General features: G+C 43.4%; 1 protein-coding gene across 1 annotated transcript in view; it reads right to left on the bottom strand.

Annotated features, from left to right (window-relative positions):
* Positions 1-27131, bottom strand: part of kcp (kielin cysteine rich BMP regulator) — a 116485-nt gene that overhangs the window by 73731 nt on the left and 15623 nt on the right. The window contains exons 2-11 of the mRNA XM_069909863.1: positions 23701-24254; positions 22506-22578; positions 18148-18401; positions 16955-17138; positions 13776-13915; positions 12481-13387; positions 8322-9696; positions 6101-6285; positions 3595-3671; positions 2675-2771 (exon numbers count right to left, since the gene is read on the bottom strand). Coding sequence (XP_069765964.1) covers positions 2675-2771; positions 3595-3671; positions 6101-6285; positions 8322-9696; positions 12481-13387; positions 13776-13915; positions 16955-17138; positions 18148-18401; positions 22506-22578; positions 23701-24254 — 3846 coding nt within the window. The remainder of the gene's footprint in view (positions 1-2674; positions 2772-3594; positions 3672-6100; positions 6286-8321; positions 9697-12480; positions 13388-13775; positions 13916-16954; positions 17139-18147; positions 18402-22505; positions 22579-23700; positions 24255-27131) is intronic.

The raw sequence follows: 27131 nt of genomic DNA, 5'->3' as shown, positions 1-27131 counted from the left end.
TGATTCTCTGCCTCAACCCTGACATCTACCGAGGGAACAAGGATATTATTCCAACCCTGGTCTATATCCCAGATAGAAAAAAACTGATCCTCCTGGGCAACTTCAACACCAAGGATGGGAAAGAGGCAATCCTCTGGCAAGAGGTAACAGAAAGGAAGGGGAATAAATACAAGACCACGTAACTACAGCAACAGTCCTGGCACTGGCATCTGCAGAAATGTAATATTGGTAAAGCGCAAGACAGCTAGAATGTCCACATCACTTACAGAATGACAAATACTGAAGTTCTCTGGACAGATCCCATCAGATTGGTAGACGGCGAATGTCATGCCACTATTTAAAAAAGGATGTAGGCAAAAGGCAGGGAACTATAGGCCATTTAGTTTAACATCTGTGTTTGAAGCGATCATTACAGAAGAAATAGTAAGGCATTTGGAATGAGATGGATCCATCAGGCAGACATAGCATGGATTCAGCAAAGGCAGGTCCTGTTTGATGAACTTACCAGAGTTCTTTGAGGAAATAATGAATGTGGTAGATAGAGGGGAGAAAATGGACATTGCTTACATGGATTTCCAGAAGGCCTTCGATAAAGTGCAGCATAAAGACATAGAGAAGATAAGGATGCATAGAGATGGGGGTGATGTATTCGCATGAATAGAGGATTGGATAAACAACAGAAAGCAGAGAGTTGGGATACAGGGGCTTTTTTCTGGTTAGCAATCAGTGGTGAGCAGGATGCCACAGGAGTCGGTGCTGGACTCGCAACTGTTCACAATATATATTAATGATCTGGAAGAGAGGACAGAGTGTGGTGTATCCAAGTTTGCTGATGACATTAAAATGAATTGAAAAGCAAATTGTGCAGAGGATATGGAGAGTCTGCAGAGATATAGTTAGGTTAAGAGAATGGGCAAAGGTCTGGCAGATAGAGTACAATGTAGGCAAATGTGAGGTCATCCACATTGGAAGTAAAAATGGAAGCAATTACAACGTGCTGCCATGCAGGAAGACTTAAGAGTGCTTGTGTATTAATCACAAAGGGTTGTTTTGCAGGTGCAGCGGGCCATCAGGAAGGCAAATGGAATGGTGGCCTTCAACGATTGAGGGATTGAATTTAGGAGCAGGGAGGTTATGCTACAACAGGGTACTGGTGATTTCACTTCTGGAGTACTGCATGCAGTTCTGGTCTCCTCACTTGAGGAAGGATGTACTGACTTTGCAGGCAGTCATGAGGAGGTTTACCAGGTTGATTCCAGAGATGAGAGGGATAGCCTATGAGGAGAGATTGAGTTATCAGGGCTGTACTTGCTTGAATTTAAAAGAATGAGAAGAGATCCTGTAGAAACATATAAAATTATAAAAGGCATAAATAAGAGGTAGGTAAGTTTTCCTATTGGTGGGGGAGACTAGAACTAGGGGACATAAGATCCAGGGTAGTAGATTTAGGTCGGAGATGAGGAGGAATTGCTTTTCCCAGGGGATGATGTATGTATGGAATTCGCTGCCCAATGAGGCAGAGGAGGCTACGTCAGTGAATATATTTAAGATAAGGTCAGATAGATTTTTACATAGTAGGAGAATTAAGGGATGTGGGGAAAAGTCAGGTAGATGGAGATAAGCCTATTGTCACAACAGCCATGATCTCACTGAATGGTGGGGTAGGCCAGGAAGCCAATTCTTGCTCCTATTTCTTGTTCTAATTGTAACTCTGACCTTACACGAATGCCCTTGATTCCATCTTCTATCCAGTCCACCTCTAGTGCTACTTGTGATTATTAAAAAAATTGAAAATGCTTGTAAGCAGATGGTATCCCAACTAAAGTTCTAGCACTTGGCAGAGAAGAAGTTAAATGGCAAATCTACAGTCTTTGGGAGGAAGAGGATTTTCTACAGAAGGTGTAATTGTGACCATCACCAAGATGTTAACTGCTACATGGACAGTCATTGCCATGCTTCTCCTCCCAGGAGAAGGAGAGCTACTCCCTAAATAAGTGTAGAATCCATTTGTCTTCAACGCACAAGAGGTCAAAAAATACCTTGTAGCCTTTTTCAACACGTGAAGGACTTTAGAGCACCTCCTCGTATCTGCCTCCTGAAGAAATTTACCTCCATTTACATTTGGTTCATTTGAAACAACTTCAGCATCATGTGACCATGACCATGAGTGGCTCTGTTGGACTGGTATCAGGTATGTTGCTCAGATGGCAGTGGAGCCTCATGCTCACACACACCAAAGTCAAGCATGAATGGTAGAAGGAACCAGTCATCTCATCATCTACTCAGAGACATGTCCACCATCAGTGCAGAATGTGGGTTCCACATTGGTCTTGTTGTCCACATTTAAAGCCACAGATCTAGTGTGGAAACAAATCACTCTTAATCTTGAGGGTATGCCAGAAGGAGAGACAAAATATACAGGGAATCAGCAGAGTTGAGGGATTGTACATCACAAGGTGTTCTGAACCTCAGCTTTATCCACTCTTTACTCAAGACTCATGAAATCAAACTGTTGCCAGCACTCTTGTTCCCTGGACCAAACATATCTCCAAAAGCACCTATAATGTTCACAGTCTCCTGTCTCATTAACAGCCACAATTTGGGATAAATGAGTGCAACATGAAAGAATAAACATGAAACAGAATAGCAAATACTCCTGACACTCACTACTCACCTTGGGCACACTCAGGGCAGCAGGATCCTGGTCTCTGCACGACATCCTTACAGCTCAGGGGACGACACTGCACAGGCGCACAGAATATATCTCCATTCTTCAAAAGGACAGAGGCATTGCATCACTCACTGGCTTCAGCACAGACCTAAAGTCAAGTGTACAACTACCCAAATAACCCATAATATTTTCATCACCTCCCCCCATAACTGCTGAAGGTGCTGAGTCACTCCCCCCTCTCTTGAGGTGCTTAGTCGCCCACCCCCCACTCCATCATCAAAGGAGCTGCCGCTCCCATCCTCTAAGGACACTGAGTTGCTCTTCCCCCAAAGGTGCTACCTCCTCCCCTGAAGGTGCTGAGTCGCTTCTCCCACTCCCAAGGTGTTCTCTGAAGGTGCTGCTGCTTCTCCCCCTCCCCTGAAGCCGCTGAGGCATTCTTCCCTAAAGGTGCTCCCCATCCTGTGAAGGAGCTGGTGCTACCCCAGAAGGTCCTGATTCGCACCCCTCTCCCTAGAAGGTGCTGTCTTGTTCCCCCTCCCCAGTAGGTGCTGACTTGCTCCTCCTCCCCAGTAACTTCTGACTTGCCCCCCCTCCCCAGAAGGTGCTGACTCGCTCCCCTCCCCTGAAGATGTTGACTTGCTCCCCCTCCATAGAAGGTGCTGACTCGCTCCCCTCCCCTGAAGATGTTGACTTGCTCCCCCTCCAAAGAAGGTCCTGACTCGCGCCCCTCTCCCTAGAAGGTGCTGTCTTGTTCCCCCTCCCCAGTAGGTGCTGACTTGCTCCTCCTCCCCAGTAACTTCTGACTCGCTCCCCCTCTCCAGAAGGTGCTGACTTATTCCCCCTCTGATTCTTCATTGCCCTCTCCTGAAGCTGACCCTCTGCCCAAGCCTTGGCAATGCCAACTCCTTGCTTTGTTCACTCACCAGACACACACAGGACATGCATGTATCAATGATGACTGAATCCCCATTCTGAAAAGTCTGTCCATTGTAGTTACAACCTTTAACAGAAAGAGGATAAATGGCAATTTTTTTTACATTTGAGTCCCCAGTCCAGAAATACCTGATCCCCCTCATCCACACTATTCCAATAAACTGCACACATATACAGATTATCCCGACCCCTTGCTCCATTAGTGTGTTATTCCAATTGATCCTCCCTCCCCGTGTTAACCTCTGTACTTTGTCAATATAAGGATCTCTAAGGCTTGATCTCAGTGCTTTCAACATTTTGAACAATCAGGACCACACTCAATTTAATCTTATAAATTTTAATTGCCCATGTTTAATTTATTCAGAAGTTAATTATCCAGTCCTCACCCCCCCAAAATGATCTTCTCTCATCTCTTTACCTCATTAGATAATTCCTTTCATTGTACCCCTCTTCCTTTTTCTCCATTTGCTATCTTTGCCTTGCATGATCACTGGTCCCCTTTCCTCTTCTCCCATTCTCCCTCCTTGTAACCCCAAAACATCCTACCACCATTGCTCACCCCCCAATTCATTCCTGTTTTCTTTGTTATGGATCAGGCTCAAGATACTCTTGGACTGATGGGAAGGGGGCAGGTAGCAAGGTCAAGCAGAGAAAGGGAAGAGGGCCTAGAGACATATGTAGCAGAAAAGAGAAATATCCACAAGTTCCCATTCTTGGTAATTCCATTAAAGGGTTACAGTGGTACAGAGTTGAGAGGTGTTTTAGGGTAAATGGCTGAAAGAGTGTGAGGTTTATGAAGACAGTTTCTGGTGAAGAGAAGATGGTTTATTTTAGATATTATCATTTTTTTCCCCTGTTGCTTTTGATACTCATTTGAATGTTTAAATGGTTGGGATTGCACTGCATGAACTTGAGGGAGCAATGGATGGGGAACAGGCTAGACCACCACAAGAAGAACATTTGGATGTTAGCAGCTCCTAGGATCTGGACAGTGCAACTTCAAACAATACACTTCACCACCCTGGCATGTAGAGAGCTGCCAGCTCGAAAAATCTGTCTATCTCATGTTCTTATCAACTGTACAACCTAAAAGGAAGAAAATCAGAGTAAAGGGAATGAGTAAACATGCAGCAGCGTGCATAATGGGAAATAATGGGAGGGTCATGCTGCAAGAGCAACAGTTAAATGAAGAGAGAAATTAAAATAGACTAATGGACTGGTTTAAAACAGTAATGAAAGCAGGAAAAGTTTCATGTTATTGGCAGGATGTACAATAAACAACAGTTCAAACATGAATGACTGTTCCCCTCAGAAATGGATCATCACCAGCTCATATCTTTCCCACAATTTTTTTAATGCATCCTTATGTGCCATTGTTGGAGTCTGGACCCAATAACTAGCACAGACCATCAGGTTGTCCATTTCTAGGGTTGGATCTGTTCCTCAGGGATTTATAAAGTGTCATACAATTGTAGGACATTTCTGAAAATCCAAATGCACCACATTCAATTGCAGCAGAATATTGTGATAACCGCGATCCAAATCCAGGGGCAATTACCGAGCCCTGGCTTGAGAAAGAACAGTGAAGAAGTTTGAAAGGCAGGTGTGAAGAATGCTCTAATCCCATCATTTGTATCAAGTGTTGTGCAGACATCATCTACACACTCCGACATGACTGCTCCTCTCCACTCAACCCTTCCTCTCCCCACAAGCCCTCCCAACTCCACAGCCCAATGCAGTACTTTTCTCCAAAGTCTGACACTGCTCCCGCGCTCCTGACAAAGCCCTACCCTCTGCACTCCCAAAACAGCCCCTCTCTGCATTGCAGTCCAGCCTCCTTGTTTAAACACAGACCAGTCCCCTTCCCCAGCCCCACCTCTGCAATCAGGCCCTTCACCTCACTGACCTAACAGAAAGCAAAGGAGTGCTACCTCACATCTAATGACAGGCTTGACCCTCACCTCCCCTTGCTATGTGGGGCTTGTATATTCTCCCTGTGCCTACAAGGGTTACCCCAATTGTTGCAATTTCCATGCACATCCACAAGGCAGGAGGTGGGTAAATCAGGAAATGTTAGTGGGCATGAGAAAGAGAGAGAGAACAGATTACATAGAATTAAGAGGAGCAACGAGATTGGAGAAAGTGTTCTGGGCAGTGGGACAGTCTCGCTTTGCCAAAAGGCAAAGTTCATGTGGAAGAACCATCTGCTCCTTCCCTGTAGCTCAAAAAGAACTAAAAGAAGGGCTCAGGCCCAAAATGTCAGTAACACCTCCTATGGACTGTGAGACCTGATAAGTTCCTCCAGCTTTTCTATGTTTTTACTACAATCACAACATCTGCAGACTTTTATGTTTTACTCCAAACTTGTCTTCCCTCCCACAAGACCCAAGACAACCCCCTTTAAGAACCACACTTCCCCCATCTCCCTCAGCCCCAACTGAAAACCCTGCAATCACACCAAGTGAACGGATGGACTGGGGAATGCTGGTAACCAACCCTGACACATGACGTGGCGGCCTGTGGTTCCGTTGTACCACTCGCTGAAGCAGGTGCCACAGCGATGGACTCGGCACTCCATGTTTGGGAATCCCAGGCACTTGGAGTGCTGGCACAGGTCAGGGCATCTGACTGGCTGAGTCCCGAGTGGGCAGCCTGAATACCAGTGTAGCTCAAAGCAAAACCTACAAGGCAAGAAAAAAGAGGCATGTGAAAAGACAACCAACCATGAAAAGGCTCTTGGTATCACCAAGTGTACAGATGTTGAGAGCCATGGAATTAAATATCAGAGACCGAGGGGTGACACATAAAATTATGAGGGGCATATATAGGATAAATGGTCTCTATCTAAATTTTGAATTTAGGTATACAGCATAGCAACAGCCCTTGCGGCCCAGGAGTCCATTCCTCCCAAATACAGCAAATAATTTACAAAACCCGTGGAAGGAAACCGGAGCACCTGGAGGAAACTTACACAGTCACAGGGAAAATGTGCAAAACTCCTTTCAGACAGCACAGGATTTGAACCCGGGTCACTGATGCTGTAACAGCATTGCACTGACCACTGCATGAACGGTGCCCTCTTTTCTTCAGGTGGGGGATTCTTAAACCAAGTTTCAGGTGAGAGAAGGGAGGGCTTCCCCCCCCCCCCCTCACTGAGGGTGGTGGTTATATGGAAGAAGCTGCAGAGGAGTGGTAGAGGCATGTACAATTGCAGGATTTTAAAGGCATTTGATAGAAATCTGGACTTCATGCAGGCAGATGGAATTCATGGTTGATATGGGCACATTGAGTTGAAGGGTCCATTCCATGCTATACAAATCCATGCCACCCTGATTCTAAACAAAAGATTCTAACAGTTCAAGTGCTGGGAGCTAAAATGACAACAATGAAAACATACGTTAATGAAGCATATTTAACAATCATAATAGGGTGAAAATATATTTACTGAGGTAATTTACAGAAAGATTTCAAAGATTGAGGTTGGACAGGAAAGAAATGGCTTCCAATGGACTAATCAAAGTTGGGGATATTTGAAGCTAGATAACCACAAGATCTTAAAGGGTTGGGTGAGATTAAGATAAGGCCATGAGGGAATTGGAAAACACAGCGGAGAATTTTCAAATCAAAATGCAGTTTATCTGGGAGGCATTGTAAATTGGCAAGTGCAGAACTGAAGGGCAAACAGGCCATTTCATAACCATAAAAATCAAACAGCATTTTTAAATATATATTTCTGCAAGATTTGCACTATTCATTCACAATCAATGTAGACATTGCCAAATATTTTAAAAGTACAACTACGTTCAGGGCAAACCAAATTTCTGCAACCTTTCACTTCAGTTTAACAAACACTGTCCCGCAGTCCTGGCCCAGGCACAAATCTTGCCCTAGTCTAGAGAAAATCGTCATTGTGAAGTTCTATCAATTGTGAATATTTTGCAGGACATCTAAGCATTTTAAAAATAAGTTGATTCTTTTGAGCATGAGACTAAAAAGCTTGTTTTTCACAACATTATCAAAATTTAATTCATAAATAGTTTGACTTAGTTTTTTAAAAATTTTCTGTCAAATCAGATTACCCCAATGTGAAGTAACAGTTTGAATATTGATTACATCTAATTAAAAAAGTGTATCAAGGATATTTTTTAAATTAATCCATTAAATTCTAACATGCTTTCTAATTGCACGAATGCATCACAGAGTTAGTATTTGGCAAATTGAAAACAAAAACATGACAGGAATTAAAATTGCTTTTCAATGCAAATGCAACTTTGGGCACGATTTGTGCCTAGACAAGTGATTACACTCTGAAGTAGAAACACCATCCCATGGTTAATTATAGAGTAAAGAAGATTAATTAATTTATTGACAGTTATGTTGAGGTCATCTTAGAAACTCTGTGCAGTTCAGATCATCACTCTATAGAGTAAAGGATATTAAATCCAAGTGCATAGACATGGATTCACCAGCGTAATTCCTGAGAAGGGAAATTCTAGTCTTGAGGAGAGATGCAAATTGTAAAAACTGTTCCCACTGATGCAGCAAAACACAAAGGATATTTAATAGAACTGAATTAATAGATTGACTGTGAATAGAGCATGATGGATTCTACCAGTTGGGGACAAGTGGTGAAATACCTTGGAACAAAGACGATCATACCCACCTTCATTAAAGGTAATGGAACTGCAATCAAACACTTCAATGATTCTGTACCTACCTGATGTTGGGGGTCACAGGAAGCCAAAGGCCATTGCCTTTCACTGAAGAAATGTGGGGGATATATCCGCTGTCAAAAGGATGATGAGAAGCCCACTTGTCTTCAATGTGCCGGATGATGTGCACATTGGTGATCATCCAGTTCTGTACAAGCCACCAATCTGGGAGTGGGGTTACTGGGGGGCAGATACGTTTAATATTAAGCAGCAGATCAGGGCTTGCCATGTAGAGCTGCTGCTGGACAAAGAAATAGAATCTCATGTGATGAGGGCCTTTGAAGAAATAATTGCAATTGTCTTTGTCATATCCATTCTCATCAAAACCAAACACATCAAACCCATTCTTATCCAAGCCAAACTTGTTATATCCATAAGTGTTATAGCCACCATCAAAGAGTGACTCGATAACTTCTACCTTAACATAAGGCTGATAGGTCTCATCTTTCCACATTCCAAATGGCGTGACCAGAGATCGATTGAAACCATAACGATCGTACCCTGAAACATCAAATCCTTCAATGTCAAAACCATCCCTGTTAAAATGGTCTCTGCCATAACCATTATGATTCCAACCGCTCTGGTCAAAGCCGCTACGATCGTAACCCTGTCGGTCATACCCACGGATATCGTAACTTCTTTGTGTATCTGGATGTACGTTTTGATCAAAATCTTTCCTGTTGTAGCCTTTCTGGTCACGATGCAAGGAATTGGAATTTGTATAGTTGCAAGGAGCACCGAGTGTGACTGGAACATACACTGTGCAAAGCTGTTGCTGAGATAACAAGAGATCATCTGGGGCAATGTCAAATGGCCTCATCTTCACAAATCGGAGTTCAGATGGGTAACGGGGCAGGCCACTTGGGCTGCGGTCCTGCCACTGACTCCAAAGTTTATCTATAAATGCATAATGAGACAGGAAAACTGGATCATACGGACTAAAAGGAGAGGCCATATGACCTCCGATCCAGAGATGGAAGAGCCCTGAGATGGTTTCCATTTGAGTGGAGAATTGGTCAAAGTCTTGCTCTGCTAATATCAATTGAATGTTGATTGCATCTGGAAGATTGATGGAAGAGTTGAAGCGTCGACGAAGGCAAGGAACCCATTCACTGTCTTGCTGGAAAGGGTGATAGGAGACGCAGTCTGTCTCAGGGTCTCCGTTTGCCCCAAAAAAGTTTCCTTGCCATGCGGTAGAACTTTCCATCGAACCTGCATCTATGGTCCATTCAAAATATGGGATGGTGATGTCACATGATATCTTCTGCAGTTCTCGTTCCACCATTCGGAGGAAGTAACGATGCCAGGGGAGAAAGGTGGACAGTCCATTGGCTTGTGGCAAGTACTCTGCTTTTAACTTGGCAAACTCCTCCCAGGTACCTGTTGAGACATAGTGAAACATTAAGAATTTTGCTTTTTGCCTTTATTTTCTCATGGCACCTCAAAGCCTTTTGCAACCAAAGAAGCATAGATTTTTAAAAGAAAACTCCAACTATAAAATTCCACAAAACAACAAACTAATGAAAGATTACTTGATTCTCTCACAATTGAACAAAATAAACAGGTGAAGGAATATCAGATAACCTTGATATTTTCTATCTGTGGCACTGCAGTAACATGGGGCTTCAGACTTTTGCTACTTCTGTGAATTCCTGTTGGATTCAATGTCAGAGAACCTGTTGGCCAGTCACCTAGAGAATATAAAGCAATTTGGGATAGGGTGAGGGGAAAAGAGGGGGAACTGCCTTATTGGTTAAACGGATTAAACCTGTTTCTGAGGCACATGGTGGTTATATGAAAAAGCATGTGTAAATGATACCAGTTGAGAGGTAAATGTTACCCCACAATGTCACGCAATGTTTTACGTGGTACTGAGAGGATGCAGCCTTGATTAAACAGCTCATGTGAAATAGGGCACTATGCACACATGTGCACACCTATAGTTGTAATTATACATCCATATTAGGTTCAAAGCACCAGGAATCTGATACGGTTACATTGGCACTCCCTACAGCTCGGCTTTCAATACCATTATTCCCTCAGTGTTAGTCAAGAGCTATAAACTCAAGGCCTCTGAACCCCACTCTGCAACTTTCTAATTGGAAGACCACAATCAGTACAAATTGGAAACAACAGCTCCTCCTCACTGATCATCAACACAGGTGCACCATAAGGATGCATGTTTAGCCCCTGCTCTACTCACTATACACCCATTATTGTGTGGCTGGGCACAATTCCAATGCTCTCTACAAGTTTGCCAATGACACCACAGTTGTTGGCAGAATCACAAATGGCAATGATGAAGTGTACAGGAGGGAGATAGATCAGCTCGTTGAACGGTGTAATGATAACAACCGTATGCTCAACATCAGCAAAACCAAGGAGATTATTGTGGACTTCAGGAGGAAGTCAGGGGAACACGGCCCAGTCCTCATTGAGGGCTCAGTAGTGGAGGGAGCCAAGAACTTCAAATTCCCAGGTGTCAACATCTCTGAGGATCTGTTCTGGAGCCTCCATGTTGATGCAATCACAAAGAAGGCTTGGCAGTGGTTATACTTTGTGAGATGTCTGAGATGGTTCGGTATTTTACCAAAGACTCTCATAAACTTCTACAGGTGTAGTGTGGAGAGCATTCTGGCTGGTTGCATCGCTGCTTGGTATGGAGGCACCAACACTCAGGACAAGAATTCCAGAAGGTTATTAACTCGGCCTGTGACATCACATGCATCAGTCCTCACTCCATTAAAGACATATACATGAGGCGGTGTCTTAGAAAAGCAGCCTCTATCCTCAAAGACCCCTTCCACTCAGACTATGCTTTCTTCACTCTGCTACCATCAGGGAAAAGGTACAGTAGCCTAAAGACGAGCACTCAGCGGCACAAGGACAGCTTCTTCCCCGCTGCCATCAGATTCCTGAATAATCAATGAACCTAAGACACTGCCTTACTTTTTGTGTACTATTATTTTAAATTTTTTTTATATAGTAATGTCATAAGACATTACTGCTGCAAAACACCAAATTTTATGACTTGTTCATGACAATAAATCCTGATTCTGATTGAACACACCGTTACACTCGTAAACATACAGAATCACATGCACATGTGCATTTCCCAAAGGATTTCCACTAATTTTCCACCAGGCTCACCTGAACACAGCACACCCAGGTACAAGAAAAATTTTTCCCCAATAGTTTTTTTTCCCTAAAGTCCAGCCTTTTTTCCCCCAATTTTGGGTCCTTGAACATGCCCATATGATCCTTAACCAGAACTACTCTGAAGCTACTGTGGGATCACCGAAAGATCTGTCTGTATAATTGAAACATCTTTTTCTTTTGCATTAGCTGCAACTGTGAATATTTATCTAATGTTTTTGTATTTATTATCTCTTTCTGTTTCATGGCATGTCATGGTAATATAATGCATACGGTTGTTGTTCTTTCATGTGTGTGGTGGCAAGAATATATGATAATAAATTCTCATGCTCGTACCAACCAAAGTTATGTCAGGACTGTTAGGGAATACTTAAAACTGCTGGAGGAACTCAGCAGGTATTGCAGCGTCCATAGGAGGTAAAGATATATAACCAACATTTCGGGCCTGAGACCTTCATCACTACTTTGGTGAAGAGCTCAGACCCAAAACTTTGGGATATATCTTTACTTCCTGTGGATACTGCAAGACCTGCTGAGTTCCTCCAACAGTTTTATGTTTTTACTACAATCACATCGTGTTTTCTGCTAGGAATTTTCCTGGATGAGCTCAGCTTCAATATCACTCAATGATTCAATGCCAACCAGAGCATAACAACCCAGTTGATTTGCATGTCATCCACTGCACCTTCAATCGGTGTGGTTGTTGGGTGTCCTGGCTGCAAGATACACTACTACCATAGTTTCTTTGTTAGAACCTTGCAATTCTGTGATCTCTGCCACTTTAAAAGACCAAAACAAACATATAGGAAGACCAGCTCCACTTCACACCCACCACCTTGACTTGGAAGCATTATCATTGCATATAACATCCAGGCAGCACCTTCACCAGACAGAAAGCAATGATTCAAGAACTGTTGGGGTCAATTATGGATACCTATGCTTTATGAAATAATGAAAAATATATTTTCATATATGCGAGTAACATGTGGAGAAAAAATTGGACTTTACCCTGTTTAAAGTAGAGATCCCGAATTGCTGCCTGGTAAACCATCATTTCCTCAGCCATCATGTCCCGGATCTCCTTGCGTTGACTAACATGCTGACAGTTGCACTCAATCACCCCTGTATAGCTGCACAAGCAGATCTCACAGCCATACTTGAAGGACTCTCCAAAACGGTAGGAGCGACTGTGGAAGGTACAGCCACAGTTCTGACCACACTGGACGTCCTCACACCTTTGGCCTGGCCTGAAGCTGACCACCTCTCTTCTTGGGTCAACTCTGTTGATAGCCTGGCAATGAGAATTTGTCAGATATTCACAATGATAGATGTAGCTCGCAGAGAATCCAAGATAGTTGAAGCCCTCACGGTTAATCCCAGCACAGTCAAACTGGGCTCGGTTGTAGCCATATGCATCAAATCCTGCTGCATCAAACTCTGCTCTCGAGTCGTGTTCTCCTTTCTTGTTGTGGCCTGTGAGGTTAAACCCAGTGTCCTTGTGGAACCCATCCCGGTCATATCCTTGTTTGTCAAACCCATATTTATCAAATTCTCGTCCATCACTCAAGCCACTGAAGAGTTGCCCAAATAATGCCGGCCCAGAACGTACTGGGTTAAATGCCACCACCTGCCTACCATTTCGGTTCAAACCAGAGATATTGTACCCATAGCGATCATAGCCTTCTTGGTCATAGCCAATTAGAACACTGGACAACTTAGGTTGCCGGAAACAGCAAGCTCCAACCTCGCACCTCTTCTTGCATTCCTCATGTGTTTCAAAGTTGTTCTTGTTGCCTCCGCAGCCGCTGTAATTAAATTCTTCACACAGACCAGAGAAACTGCTGTAAAACCAGCATCTTCTGGGAGCATCGTATCCACCAGTGCAACGGCCTTTAACCCGAGGCAGTGTGCAAACCTACAGAGCCAACAGAATATTATTAAATTGTTATCTGCCAAATAGTCACAAAAATCTCCCCATACTAATGCACAGATATATCTGGAATAGACCAGTGAGTACAGACTCTCTCCGTTTTACCCTGGATGTGGTAGAAGGATGGGCTTGGAGAGTTAGGGCCTAGAAGGACAGAGTTTGATGGAGAAACAGGGAGGAAAAAGGAGTCATATAAGATTATTGAAAGGAAATGTGGGCCACATTGCGAATGTTTGAGGGATGAACCTCATTAGAGATGGCTTGACTTTGATGGACCCATGTCTATTTCCAATATTCTTATTGCACTGATTGTTTGTTTGAGCTGTGTTTTCTATAAAGATCAATATTTTCAGGCCTTCAACAATGTCATTACCTGGACCAAACGGTCTTCACACAAGTGCCCCGTGGATGTTGCTGGGCAGTTACATGCAAATCCTGAAGGCTGCATCCTGGAGTCAGAGGTGAGAGGTTGGCAGACACCTCCATTCTTGCATGGATTGCTAGAACAAGGATCTAGGAATGAAGCAGAATGTTCAGAGCATGAGACAGTGAGAGAAGGGACAAGAACAGCTAATTGGTTGTGGGGTACAGGTTCCCTGACATCCCGGCCTGAAAGGAAAGGCAGAATCTGGATTAATGCTTCATCTGAAAAATGCCACCTCTGATCGTGCAGTCTGCCCTTCAAAGTCCATGGCTCTCTAAAATCTGCACTGGGAGAGTGAGCCTGGTTCATGGGCTCATGCCCCAAATGAGAGATGTAGGTTCACTCAAAACTGAGAGAAGGCTACCTACTATGTTATATCTGGTAGTTTTAATTTCATTGGCTTATTCAGTAACCTGATGTAGTTCGTCATGGATGTAACCAATAAAATAGATAAGGTGGACGTGGTGCATTTCGATTTTCAGAGAGGTTTCAGTCTATTTCTGTACTGTAATGTTCTATGGTCAATAATATTGAAGCACAGGCAGTGGCGCCAACATACTGACATGGACTGATAAGTTGTTATTGAACAAAGAACTGAAATAAGCAAATCTTTCTCAGGCTTATAGGCTAAGGCCAATGGGTAGTCCAGGGACAAAGCTTGACCCCTTTTACGATGATATACATCAATGAGCTGGTTCAGGCGATTCAAGTTTGCTGTTGATAGGTGGAATTGTGAGTGGGGAAAAGGATGTAAAGAAGCTGCAGGGTGTTACATACCAGCTTAGTGAATTGGAGGGAACATGACAGATAGAATACACCTGATGGCAAAAAGTGAACTTATCCACTCTGGTGCACAAAAAAGATGCAGTCTTTTGTTCAGTGAGGGACTGCTTCATGCTGATGTTCAGAGGGGACTGGGTGTACTTGTGAAATCACTGTTGAAAGCCAACATTCAATTGCGTTATGGAAATCAAGCGTTGGGGCAGGGCAGGGAAATGCAAATGAGGTGGAACATCAGTCACAACATTGTGAAGAAAGCATATTAGCACCGCTACTTCCTCAAGAGTTTGTAGAGGTTTGATATGACATTGCAAACCCCGACAAATATTTTTACAGATGTGTGGTTGAAAGTGTGCTGACCAGCTGCATCACAGTCAGGTATGGGGACACCAATACCCCTGAGCTAAAGCCCTGCAAAAAGTCATGGACACAGCTAGGATGTCACAGGTAAACCACTCCCCAGCATTGAGAACATCCACAGGGAATGCTACCACCGCATCCACGCACCCAGCACACGCTCTGTCTCGCTACTACCATCAGTGAAGAGGTATAGGTGCCACAAGACTTACACCATGAAGTTCAGAAACAGTTGCTACCCCTCCACCATCAGATTCTTCAACAACAAACTCAATCAGGGACTCATTTAAGGCCTCTTACTATTGCATGTTATTGATTTATTTTCTCTCTGTATTGCACAGTTTGTTCGCACTTCTTTATTTGTTTACATGTGGGAGTTGAATACAGTTTTGTTGCACTACAAATAAGTGGCAATTCTGCCTTGCCCACAGGAAAAAGAATCTCAGGGATATATGTGATGTCATGTATGCTACTTTGACAATAAATCTGAAATCTGACTTTAATGAATGCAGACCAGACCTGAGGGACTGGATGCTATCATTTCCTATGCTTTTATTTCCAAAGAGAAAGAAGGGACAAGTCTAGAAGTTAGAGAAAACCAGTAACAGACCTGAGTTAGACCACACTTGCAGTGTTGTGTACAGTTCTGGTCTCCACATCATAGACAGAATGTAGAAGACTGGAGAGAGTGGAAAGAAGATTTACAAGGATGATCCTGGAAGCCAGGCAGACTGGAATGCAGAGAAGCTGACCTAACTGTAGCAGAAATAATGAAACAGTACAACAGAAAAGATTTAGAATAGTTCTCCTTGTGTGGATGAGCAATACAAATGGTCATCAACAATGAATGGTCATCTAACATTAAATATAACATTCAGACAGAACATCTTTACCAGAGGGTGAAGAAAATGTGAACTCGCAGATACAGAAGTTCTTGAGCAAACAGAGGAGATGATTTTTTTTATGACCAGAGAACCATTCAAAGGAGGAGGAAATAAAGAACAGAGAGGTAAGAGCCTGAACAAAGTAATGTAATCAAGAAATGTAGTATTGATTGATGCGATAATGGTTTTGTCATTTGTTGGTGGGCTACCCCTGCCCAGCTTGTAGGTTTCCACCAGCCTGGAGTTTCCCCATTCAGTTGGCGTGCGAGAACAATGGCTGAGGAAAGGGGAACCTGATTACATGATTGTTTCTCAAAATTTTAATTTTTAAAAATCAAATCACATACAGCATGGTATCAGGCCATTTTGGCCCACTGGTCTGTGCCGCCCAATTTACACCCAATTAACCTATACCCCTGATACTTTTCAAATGGTGGGAGGAAACTGGAGCCCACAGGGAAAACGCATGTGGGCAGTGAGAATGTATAAACCCAATACAGACAGCATAGGATTCGAAGCCAGGTTCCAATCACTGGCACTGCAAGGGCGTTGCACTAACCACTCTACCAACCGTGCCACCTAAATGATGCAATTTGCAGATGAATAGTGTGTAGCTTAATAATGATAGGGTAATGCTTGTCACATGGGAGAAGATTGTTTCTTGGATTGGTCAAGTCCAATTGCAGCGGGTTATACAAAACGATGTAATTGTGTGTTTGGAGAGTTCCTGGATCCCCTTCGGGGTTGATGGTGGAGTGGGTAAGGTGGTGATGAACTTCCCACCAAGCTTGTATGTAATAAAGGAGTACTGGGGAAACTAAGTACCTGAGTCCTCCATTCTTTATGATACATTTACTGAAGAATTGAGCACCACTCAGGACCTGGACCAAGGTGGTTGAAAAGCGACCATCCACATTTGGCGAGCCAGCCAAAAATGCTGATAGAACTTGGTCAAAACACTAGAATGACATGGTTGGACTATATGGCCCATTTCTGTTGTGTATTCTATGTAATACTATAATCTTGATGCGAATATTATCCATAAAATGTCATGTAGACTGAGTTCAAAGCAACTCTTCCCTTCTCGATCCACAGTACACTACTTACTGAGACACAAGGGGTTATCTTCCTGGTTTGAGCACTGTATTTCTCCCTTGTTGCAGGCACAGGTGTTGCAGGGGTCCAGGACCCAGGATTGGCCCTCCTCGTATTCCTTTCCCTGCCACAAGCATACGGATTTCCTGCATTCGCATGTCTCGAGGTGCTCAATCCGCTGCAGAAGCTCTGAATTCTAAACGAGGACAGAAAGCAAGGCATCACAAACGCAATGGTAACAGCAGTCCTGGAAAGGGAAGCTTCTTATTGGGGCCGTGGCTGGAAGATAGTGGGGCCATTTGATACAGCTTGGCTTTTCTGTGAGGTCACAGGCTAGATGCATTGCTTCTTGAATAGCCTTTCACTTGGGGTCGCAGATAGAGAGAAGGAGGTCCTTTCCTGGAGCCAAGATCAAAAAACCTTCCCCAAATTGCACAGCTGGGGAGAGGGTCTCATTTCCTAACTATGTTTAACCCAAGCTCAGCACCTGGAACAAGGTTCACAGAAGGAGAGTAGGTCCACAAGGAAAAATTGGAGAATTCAGAACTCTTTATCATCCACACTCATTACTCACTCCAGGCCCTGTATCCAAAAGGCAGAATTGTGGCCCATTTTACATTGTTTTCAATCGTAATAATCATAACTTCCTTACTTCAACCCATTGCCCAGGAGCCTGACATCTGCTTCCAAAGCATAAATTCAACAGTTGTTTGCCCAACCAGTCTGTGTCAGTATTAAACGAACCGCATCCTGATGGGTGTTACTAACACTCTTCCAGTGAGTCAGCGCCTGTGTAAACTCCCGCCATTGAGTCAGCGCCTGTGTAAACTCTCGCCAGTGAGTCAGCGCCTGTGTAAACTCTCGCCAGTGAGTCAGCGCCTGTGTAAATTCTGGCCTGTGAGTCAGTGCCTGTGTAAACTACGGCCAGCGAGTCAGCGCCTGTGTAAACTCCAGCCAGTGAGTCAGCGCCTGTGTAAACTCCGGCCTGTGAGTCAGCGTCTGTGTAAACTCCAACCTGTGAGTCAGTGCCTGTGTAAACTCCGGCCAGTGAGTCAGTGCCTGTGTAAACTCCGGCCTGTGAGTCAGTGCCTGTGTAAACTCCAGCCAGTGAGTCAGCACCTGTGTGACTCTGGCCAGTGAGTCAGCGCCTGTGTAAACTATTGTATTGTTGGCCATTCGTGCCTTTGAACCTAGCTTTCACCTACCCGAGCTTTGACCATGTCCAGCATTGTGCTGAGTGAGGTCACCATCTCCTCCAACCTATTTAATCGGTCCTCTTGGCTTCTGGGTTTCAGATCCTGGGTCAAAAGTAGAGCTTCAGCATCATTTTGCTGCTGACGATCCTGGCTGATGTTGGACAAGGACATCAAATGAGCAGAGACATCCTCATTGAACTGAAATACCTCATCTGAATCAGCGTAACGCTCCTCAGCCAATGAGTAGGGCAAAGGTAAGGAATCTGAAAAAGACAGGCCAAATTATCTTAAATATTTATAGAAATCCAGTCATCAAAGCCACAAATTCAACAGTAAAAACCACAATCATCTTTGTAAATGGTAAGAGATCTCTTACTAATTGTACAGAGAGACTGTTTAATCAGGTTCGGGGTCATTCACTGTGCTCTCATAGAAAGCAATGCTTAAAAAGGCAATAGTGATTCACAGAATGGCTGGAGTCTTTCATTCAAAGAGCAATTTTAATATCTATTTAATTGGCATAAGGGCAAATCCCTAAATTTCTGCAGAAATAAAAATGAAATGGTAAAGGTCACACAGAACTTTCATTGAGGGATTCACAATATTTCAGATCACAGAAATGTTTTAGAATGGAGTGGCCATTCAGCCCTTGGAGACCAGGATGGCTCTATTCAGCTGGTCCTACTCACCCACCTTCTTCCTGCAGCCTTCCATTAAATTACTTGGCATGTTAACTACTTGGAGCCACTTTTCATCTTGGATAATGGTAAATGAACAGTTGTTCTTCAGTAAGGGCAAGGATCATGCACTGTGTAAATGTAGGCAGTTCATTGTAATTGCATGGCAATACTTAGAACAGCAGTTGTAAAAACATCCTGGTATAGCATGCTGGCTGTGTATTATGTGATCACTTCCATCACTAAGTATCACTGTTGCTTACAATGTTTAAACAGTGGCCCACAAGGCTTGCTAACCTGTATTCCTTACTAACCTAAACAGATTATGTTGGTTACTCATTACTTCCTGTAGAGACTGTGGGACCTGCTGAGTTTCTCCAGCACTTTGTATTGCACAATATTCTTTCCTTCAGGCAGATCTTTGGGATCAAGCATGATGGTTTCCAGTCCTATGTGCTTCAGGGTAGCTGTTGAGGCCAATCTGGGATGCACAGGCTCTGTCTCAAAGGGGGCTGAAGTGATAACATGGCTGGTGGGTAGTACAGGAGGTGTTGGTAATGGTTTCTTCTTTCCAATGGACACTGTGTGCTCTCAATAAAGAGATTGAAGTTTCTCTGTGCCCTTACAGATCAACATCATAATAGTGGAACAGGGTCAGAAATGTTCACAACTCATCAGGATTGTTACCTATTTTCCCTAAGGGGACTTTAAGACCCCATTAATGACTAGATTCAGTGTGTAATAAATAGATGACGCATTTTTCTTGTTTATTTTCTTTTGTGTGAAGATATTGTTTTATGGTTTTATTGTATTGTATATGTTGAATATTTATGGGTTTTGGAGCGGGGTGGGTAGAGGGGAGGGAGGGAAAGGGGAGAAAAGACCACTGTGTAAATTTAATGAGAAACGTTTGTACATATTTTGGTTAATATGATTCATAATTATTTTTAAAAAGTATTTATTTTGTTGCCCTGATAATCTCTTAAACAACTTTTTTTGGATGTTGGACATTTGGCTTGGGTGACCGGAGACCCAGCATTGCTTTGAAGGGTTCAACTGCCCACTCCTAATGCCAGCAGCTCCATTCAGGCTTTAAATGGTCTGTTAAATGAGCCAATAGTGTTTGTAAGTCAAGTCCTGAAACTATTGAAGTCCATGTTGATCATGGCGACACCTGTACTGGGCAGTGGCCATGAGGAGGTTGGAGACTCCAGGAGAACAGCGAACTGGCGCAGGGCACCAGAAATGGGGAGAACTCCCCTGTTGTGAAAGAAAGGCAGAGAAGATTACCATAAAGGACAGTGACCACAGCCGCAGACCGGCTCAGCAGCTGAAAGGCTCACACAGGTGGCACGCTGCTGGAGACTGTCTCATGGTACCGGGATTCAAGAGGGTGCTGAGGGCGTGAAGGGCTCCTGAAGGGCCTTGGGTGCTGAAGGCTTCTAGATCATGTTGGAGATTTGGATCCGAAGCTCAAGTTGCCTATGGATTGAGCAGGTCTGTGCAGCTGGAGAGGCTGCAGGAGCGCTGGAGGCGAATCCATGAACATTCAATGTTTCTGAAGGGATTCATTTGTGCTTCTCTTCCTCTCTGATTGAAAGGGGCACTAATGGCAGAAGGCCATTTTGTCTAACACTACATGTTCTGTACTATTAAATGATGATAAGTGAATCTTGAATCAATGTGGTTCAGCTGGCTGCGTAACTGAACCTCAGAGGATGTTCACAAATCCTGCTCTGATTTGAAGATTGAGTGTTGGAGATAATAGTGTCATTGGTCAATGCCCCCAGATGTGTACAGGTTGGCAAGTATCACAACTCCCCGGCAAACCACGAGTCCTCAATTGGCCAAGATCACATTGAATCAGCAGTAAATTTCATCATGGATGCCGGCCTCCACTGATACAAGCAGTGGTTCATATTTTCCAGCGTCTTGTCATGGATACTTATTGACAAAGGGCAGTGTTGTGCAGCAGGATCTTGCAAGGGGAGAACTTTCTAGATGTTAAGTGTAAAGTGCAGCCTCTTGCATGCTTCATTGAATGGGATGATGATGACTTGGAGCTTGGCCTCCAAATGAGCACCAATACATTATTATTTGCCACAGATGAAGTTAGGGATGACTTCAGACCTGAAGCAGAGGTCATTGTGGTTTGCACAAGAACTCCACTCCAGCAAGAGGGGAGCTACAACATTGCAGTCATAAAACTGGAGGAGGATTGGAGTAATGACTGCCTTGTTTGACCTGAGTCTGCACTGAGATGTTGGACCGTTGGTCAGAATCATGCCTCACACATCATCACGTAGCAGAAGTTCTGAGAGCAACCAAGTTTGAGAAGGATTCTCTGTAATCCCTCACAATTGGTTGGACAAAATTTCAGTACAATGGTCAAAGTCAGTCCCTGCACTTTTCTTGGGGATGCTGAGTATTGAAAATTACATTCGTTGTACTTGTTGGGAGCGATCTACACATTTGTTACATACAGACCACAGCCAGGGCTGCATACTTATTCCCTGGGGCAGTTTCATGGCAGCGCCAGTGACCCAAGTTCGAACCTGCCCTCCCCAGTGCCATCTATTTGGAGCTCGCGTGGCATGGGTTTCCTCCCACCTCCCAAAAAACTTTGGGGTTGGTAGGTTTGTTGGTCACTGTAATTGGCCATGCACGTGATTGAGGAATTTGGGGGAAATGATGAGAATGTCAGGAGGAAGGAAATCGGTTAGGGTAGGTCCAATGCATGGTGATCAGCACAGGCGTGATGGGCTGAAGGGCCTGCATCAGATAATTCTGCCTCACCTACAGGAAAAAAGAATCTCAGGGTTGTATGTGATGTACTCTGTCAATAAATCTGAGATCTATGCTAGATATTCTCTAACTCTCTATTGTGATCAACAGATACAAGACTTTGCTGTTACAAAATGGTCATCAAGCTCAGCATAGACCAGCTAGTCATTCCCAGAGAAAATCCCAGGCAGGGATCAGGAAGGAGGCATCATTAGCCCCAAGATTATCCACTCTCCAGATCAGATTGGAATAGTGGCTCGGGCTGCAGAGCAGATCACTGTCCTTGATTTGCCCTGGAAACATTTAATGGGACCCAATTAAGGGAGGTTTAGGTCTGGGAATAGCTTTGATGTGCAATTCCAATATAAACATGTTGGAGACTCCAGCTTTCCTCCCACCAGGGCCACATTTCCAGTGGGAGCTGCAGTGGGAGAAGGCATTAGCATGTAGGACTTGAGTCATATCTTCCAAGGATCAATGCCCCTGGGGCCACAATGTCACTGAAAGCTCTGTGAGCTGTTTTTTTCAAATTAAGCCTGTGAGTTGCGGAGAAGGCAAAACACCTCTTACATATTATCCTGCCTTCCTCACATACTACCCCACCTCGCACACTGGCCCTCCATGCACACTACCCCAGGTTCATTCCCCCTCCTTATCTACTCTCCCAGGATTCTCAGCCTTGAACAATCCCCATGTACATTCATTCTCATGCCCTCCCCCTGCTCTACACACACCCCATTCTTTATACCTACTCCCTTTCCTCACCCAATCCCATCTACAGCCTCACCTACCCTCTCACTGTCCTCCCAAATCATTCCCTCTCTCTGTATGTGTGCCCCTCCTTCCCCATGTGTCCCTCCTTCCCCCATACCCCAGAATTTCAGGTCAGCTCTGTCCCCTTCTCACCTGGCAGATTGTCGCAGTGCCAAGGACGATGAGTGAATCCACTTGGAGAGATCTCCGCTGTCTGCCAGTATCCCTGTAGTGGACAGAGAGCCGCAGTTTGAAAGATATCCCAGTTTCAGCTGAGAGCAAGCCCAAAGAGGATTGACTCTCAGTCTGACAGTTATCCAAAATCAAGAGACAGCAAACCAAAAGTAAAAAAGAGCCAATTGAAAATCAGAGAGAATCTCTGCCCAAGAGACAACCAGTTTGGTTACTTGGAGCAGGCTTCTCATGATAAGTCCTAACATCCTAGACTCTACCACTGGTTGTAAAGGTTTCCTTCTCTTTATATTTTTAAGTTCTTTCCTGATACAGATATCTAAAGGTTGAATAAGTCTGGGGCTTCAAAGGAGGGGTAGAATGACATCAGAGTGATTAGATGTATGTTTTGGGGAAGGTTGGGGTGTGAATTAGTGTCTTCAATTGGCTAATGCCTTCAAAGGTGGGACAGAAAGGGTGTCCCTGCCTTCAGAGGAAGGATGAAAGTTGCTTCTATCTTCAGGGGAGAAGGTAAGGATTAGTATCTTGAAAGTAGGGGAAGAATGTCAGCATCTCAAAGGAGATGGGAGAGTGATCCAATACTTTCAGATGGGGCAGAGAGAATAGTTTACAGATTGCATCTCTTCCGAAAGCATGAGTTGTCCCCTCTGTTGCAATCTTATTGGTGAAGTTATTAAGGATTGGCGGGCAAGCCTTGTGTATCATAAACCTGAGGATGATAGCGTGTAGCATCCTTAATGCTTGGGATGCCTGTGGAAGCACTACAAAAGGACCATTCAGGAAGGCAACCAATGTGCAGAAATAAATAAAAATGTGATCTGTTCAAGAGATCACACTGGAGTAAAGGACAATGGGCCTTCTTGAGGATATTGACTGGACAGATTTCACAGAACTGTGGAATCCATTTGTGTGGCTAGACAAGTGTGGTCAAAATGAACAGGTGGTTTTGGAATCATGGCTCCTAAAATTCCCTCCGCTGGGGTTTGCTCTTCTATGTCTGGGACTGCAGCAGGACTGATAGATATGGATTTCTCTATTATTATGAAGATTGAGAAGGTGAACTTGATGGCCTTTTTTTTTTAATCAACTGCTAACCAAACAGGGGAGCAGCACTTTGTTGAGGAAGATGAGAGAGGGCTTAGAGCCACCATTTTACCGTGAACTTGCTGCCTCCTCCTTCAGTGCTGGAGAAGTGAATCTCCAAATCAATGGGAAGAATCAGACTGATGGCATCATCGCCCATGTTCTTCTCAAAAACAATGTCTTCTTCACAGTCGATGAGAAGTGTTATTCTCTGAGACTCCAAGTTGAAGGCCACCCTGCCCCACTGCCCGTTGCCAAAGGGAGTTCCTCCTGGAAAGACAATGGATGCTGGCTCCATGTTGTGCACAGTCCGGTAATCCAGCCAGAGCTGGTTGCTTCTGGTGCTGGATGTGAGCTGTAAAAGTGGATGCCCATCCTTTTTGGTAATGGTGGGAGAGGCGAAGGAGATGATTGCTCCCTCGGAGTTCCTGCTCTGTTTTGCCACAAAGTGAAAGCCGATGGAGCCCTGCATGGAAGTGAGGAAGTAGATGGCATAGTCCCGCGGCAGGGTGAGATGTGGCACACGCTTACGAAATTTCCAAGCCAGGACACCTGGATCAAACCCTTTGCTTTTGCTCACTCCCCTTACAGATCTTGTGATGTTGAGGGCTTCCAGGAGGTCAATCACTACAAGACAAAAATAAATAAATGCTCTGAACTGAAATATCACAGAAAAAAAAGGTAACTACTACTTTAGGAACAATATTTTGTAAAATCTAATGAAGGTCCAGTTCCAGGGCTCTTTTGAAGAGGCTTAAGAAAAAGAGGACAGGGGTTGACATGTATGGCAGTGTGACGTACTTTAATGTGCTTGATTTAAAAAATTAGGCATGGTAAAGTTCAATGGTTAATTTTCAAAGCTCTTCTTGATACATGCACTTATAAGTGTATCTTATTTAAAACTTTATAACATAAAATGTTATTAGTGGAGTAAGTGGAATTTCAAACCCTGAATTGATTAAAGTTTATAAAAGAAATTTAAATATATTTAAAACACAAGAAATGAAAATTGAACTGTTGATGGCAGAAATCTGAAATAGCAACAGAAAGTGTTGCAAACACTCAGCAGGTCGGGTAGCATCCATGGAAAGAGTAACAATCAATGTTTCAGGTCTTCAACCTTCGTGATTGTTGGGGAAAGTGAAGTGGGGGAGAAGCAGTGCTATTATAATGGATAACAATTTGTTGCGGGAGGATAATTGCACATTTTCTCATCTTACTTCACACCACCAGAGAACTACAAATTAACCTGGAATCTTACTGAACTAACAGGGGAGCTTCTGACTGCTCCGTCATGCACCTCTCACGCTAAAATAATATAAATCCAACTGTAAGTTAAGAACTCAAAATATCGGATTTCATAAAATTGTTGTTATTCAAGTTTTATGCTGGTAGGCAAATACATTTCAAGAGCAATCAGCTTCACCTTCACTTGGGCTAACACAATTTTTGGGTATTTTTCCTGCGTGACCTTTTGCATGGTTGTACCTTTACTTTGGTAAGGACATAAAACAGAACAGGTCTAGTCTTGGTCAGATGCCAACCAGATCGGGTGACTTTCTGTCTGGATCTAATTAAAAAAGTCCTAAATGACAAGAATCTGTGGATCCGCATTCGTTCAGCAGTCCCAGGGACCCTGAAGATAGCTCCCTCCAGTTGTTCACTGAAAGAAAGAGAAGCACCCACCAGCAACAATGATAGGAGCAAGTTGGTGGGGCTCCTTATACAGTAAAAACCCCTGGTATCCGAGATTCAAGCAACTGAAAGGCCCAAGCAACTGGCAAAGAAGAAAATAAATGTTAAAAATCAAAATAAATAATAATATAATAAAGGGTAAAAAAAAGTCTAAAATTGTAAATGTTCTCTGAAGTAACGTATAAACTTTTGGTGAAGATGGGAACAAACATACAGCAGCAAACATACAGTCATGCCTTGCTCGTAGCAGCAATAAAGTTGTGTAAAAAGCAATGGTGTGGCCCAGGGAGAAGAGCAGGTGGTGCCACTCGCCGATCAGGTGACTCTTTTAAAGTGTCTCTTTATCCTGGCTAAGTAAGAGTCACCATGATCAGAGACTTTCTCTGTAAACTTGGGAGGGGGGGGGGGGCGTGGGGAAGGATTAATTATCTATAATGTTATTGTTTGTCTTTCAGGCGGCTCTGTGGAGGTGGAGGAACCTGCAGATGCAGCGATGGTTAAATGTTTTCAAAGGAGACTTAAAATAAAGAAAATGATAAAGAGACCTACTCTTGCTCCTATTTCTTATGTTCTTAAAATGATTTAAGGTTTTTATATTCATGCAAGTGAAGTTTGTTCAGTGTAAGTACAGTGTAGTATTTTTGTCTTTTAAAGTGTTAATTCTTAATGCGATTACATTAATAAAAGTCTCAAGCAACCGGAAAATACATACCAATCTCCATAGGTACCAGATACCAAGGGTTTTATTGTATAATGTTATGTAAACACTGCTAATACAAACAGCAGATGATTACACTATGTTCCTTAAGATTTTGGATAATGAATAACTTGATTATTAATTTCTTCAATATTTTTATTCCTTGATGCAGTAAGTACATTATTGTTATAGTTCAATACACCCTTTGGGACAGTTGAATTTCACCAGCTTGGAGCAATTCTTATGTGTTTTGAGTTCACATTTAAAAGCTGGACTCGTAAAGGGTTGACAAGAATGCAAAAGGAAATCCAAACTTTAACCTTCTAAAATTTCTCAAGATTCTCCATGGAAGCATAACATAATATGTGACCCTGAGTTACAAAGGGTGATACAAGGAAAGGTGATGAAAAGCTTGAAAAAAGAGACATATTACCCGACAGCACCCCAGTATCTTAAAGGAAGTGGCATATCTTGCAATGTGGAGGTTTCCAGATGACGCTCTAGTTACCTGAAGATCCGATATAACAAGGGAAAGAGAAGATGTAGAAGCTAGAATTGAAGGTGTACAATTGTCAGAAGATTGTGAATCTGGAGGGAGCACAGAAAAATGGAGAGGTAAAAATGCAGAGGATTTGAAAATGATGGGAATTGAGAAAGACAAATTGCACTACCATCAAGGAGTTATTTATCTTCAATCTTGGGGGAGGGGGGCAGGAAAATTTTCAGGATGGACTATGAAACAGCCTTTCCTTTTTTCTCTATCCCATCTCAATCCAAGTGCTAGATAATATTAAACACCACATTGAAATTTAAAAAGTCTCAGCTCGCAGCCAAATTGTCTGGAACAGGAACACCGTGAGTGTGTGCATGAGGAGAATTAATTTTGCAGAGTGAGATTCCACCTCTATAAAGAATGTAAATGTATTTGAAGAGTAAGTTTGTGCAGGCGTGACACCACAGAGCATTCCTGTCTGCATTCCCTCATCTCCCCCTTCATAACATAATACAGCTGAATCTCTTTAACAACCAATGATTCTCAGGTTACTGTCAATTAGGATTCTCTAATCTCCCAACTCCCCCAAACACCTCCTAAATCTTCTTTACTCCCTTAA

This window comes from Narcine bancroftii, chromosome 13 (genome assembly GCF_036971445.1).
Source record: "Narcine bancroftii isolate sNarBan1 chromosome 13, sNarBan1.hap1, whole genome shotgun sequence".
Taxonomy (NCBI): domain Eukaryota; kingdom Metazoa; phylum Chordata; class Chondrichthyes; order Torpediniformes; family Narcinidae; genus Narcine; species Narcine bancroftii.
This window is presented reverse-complemented; position numbering and strand designations above follow the sequence as displayed.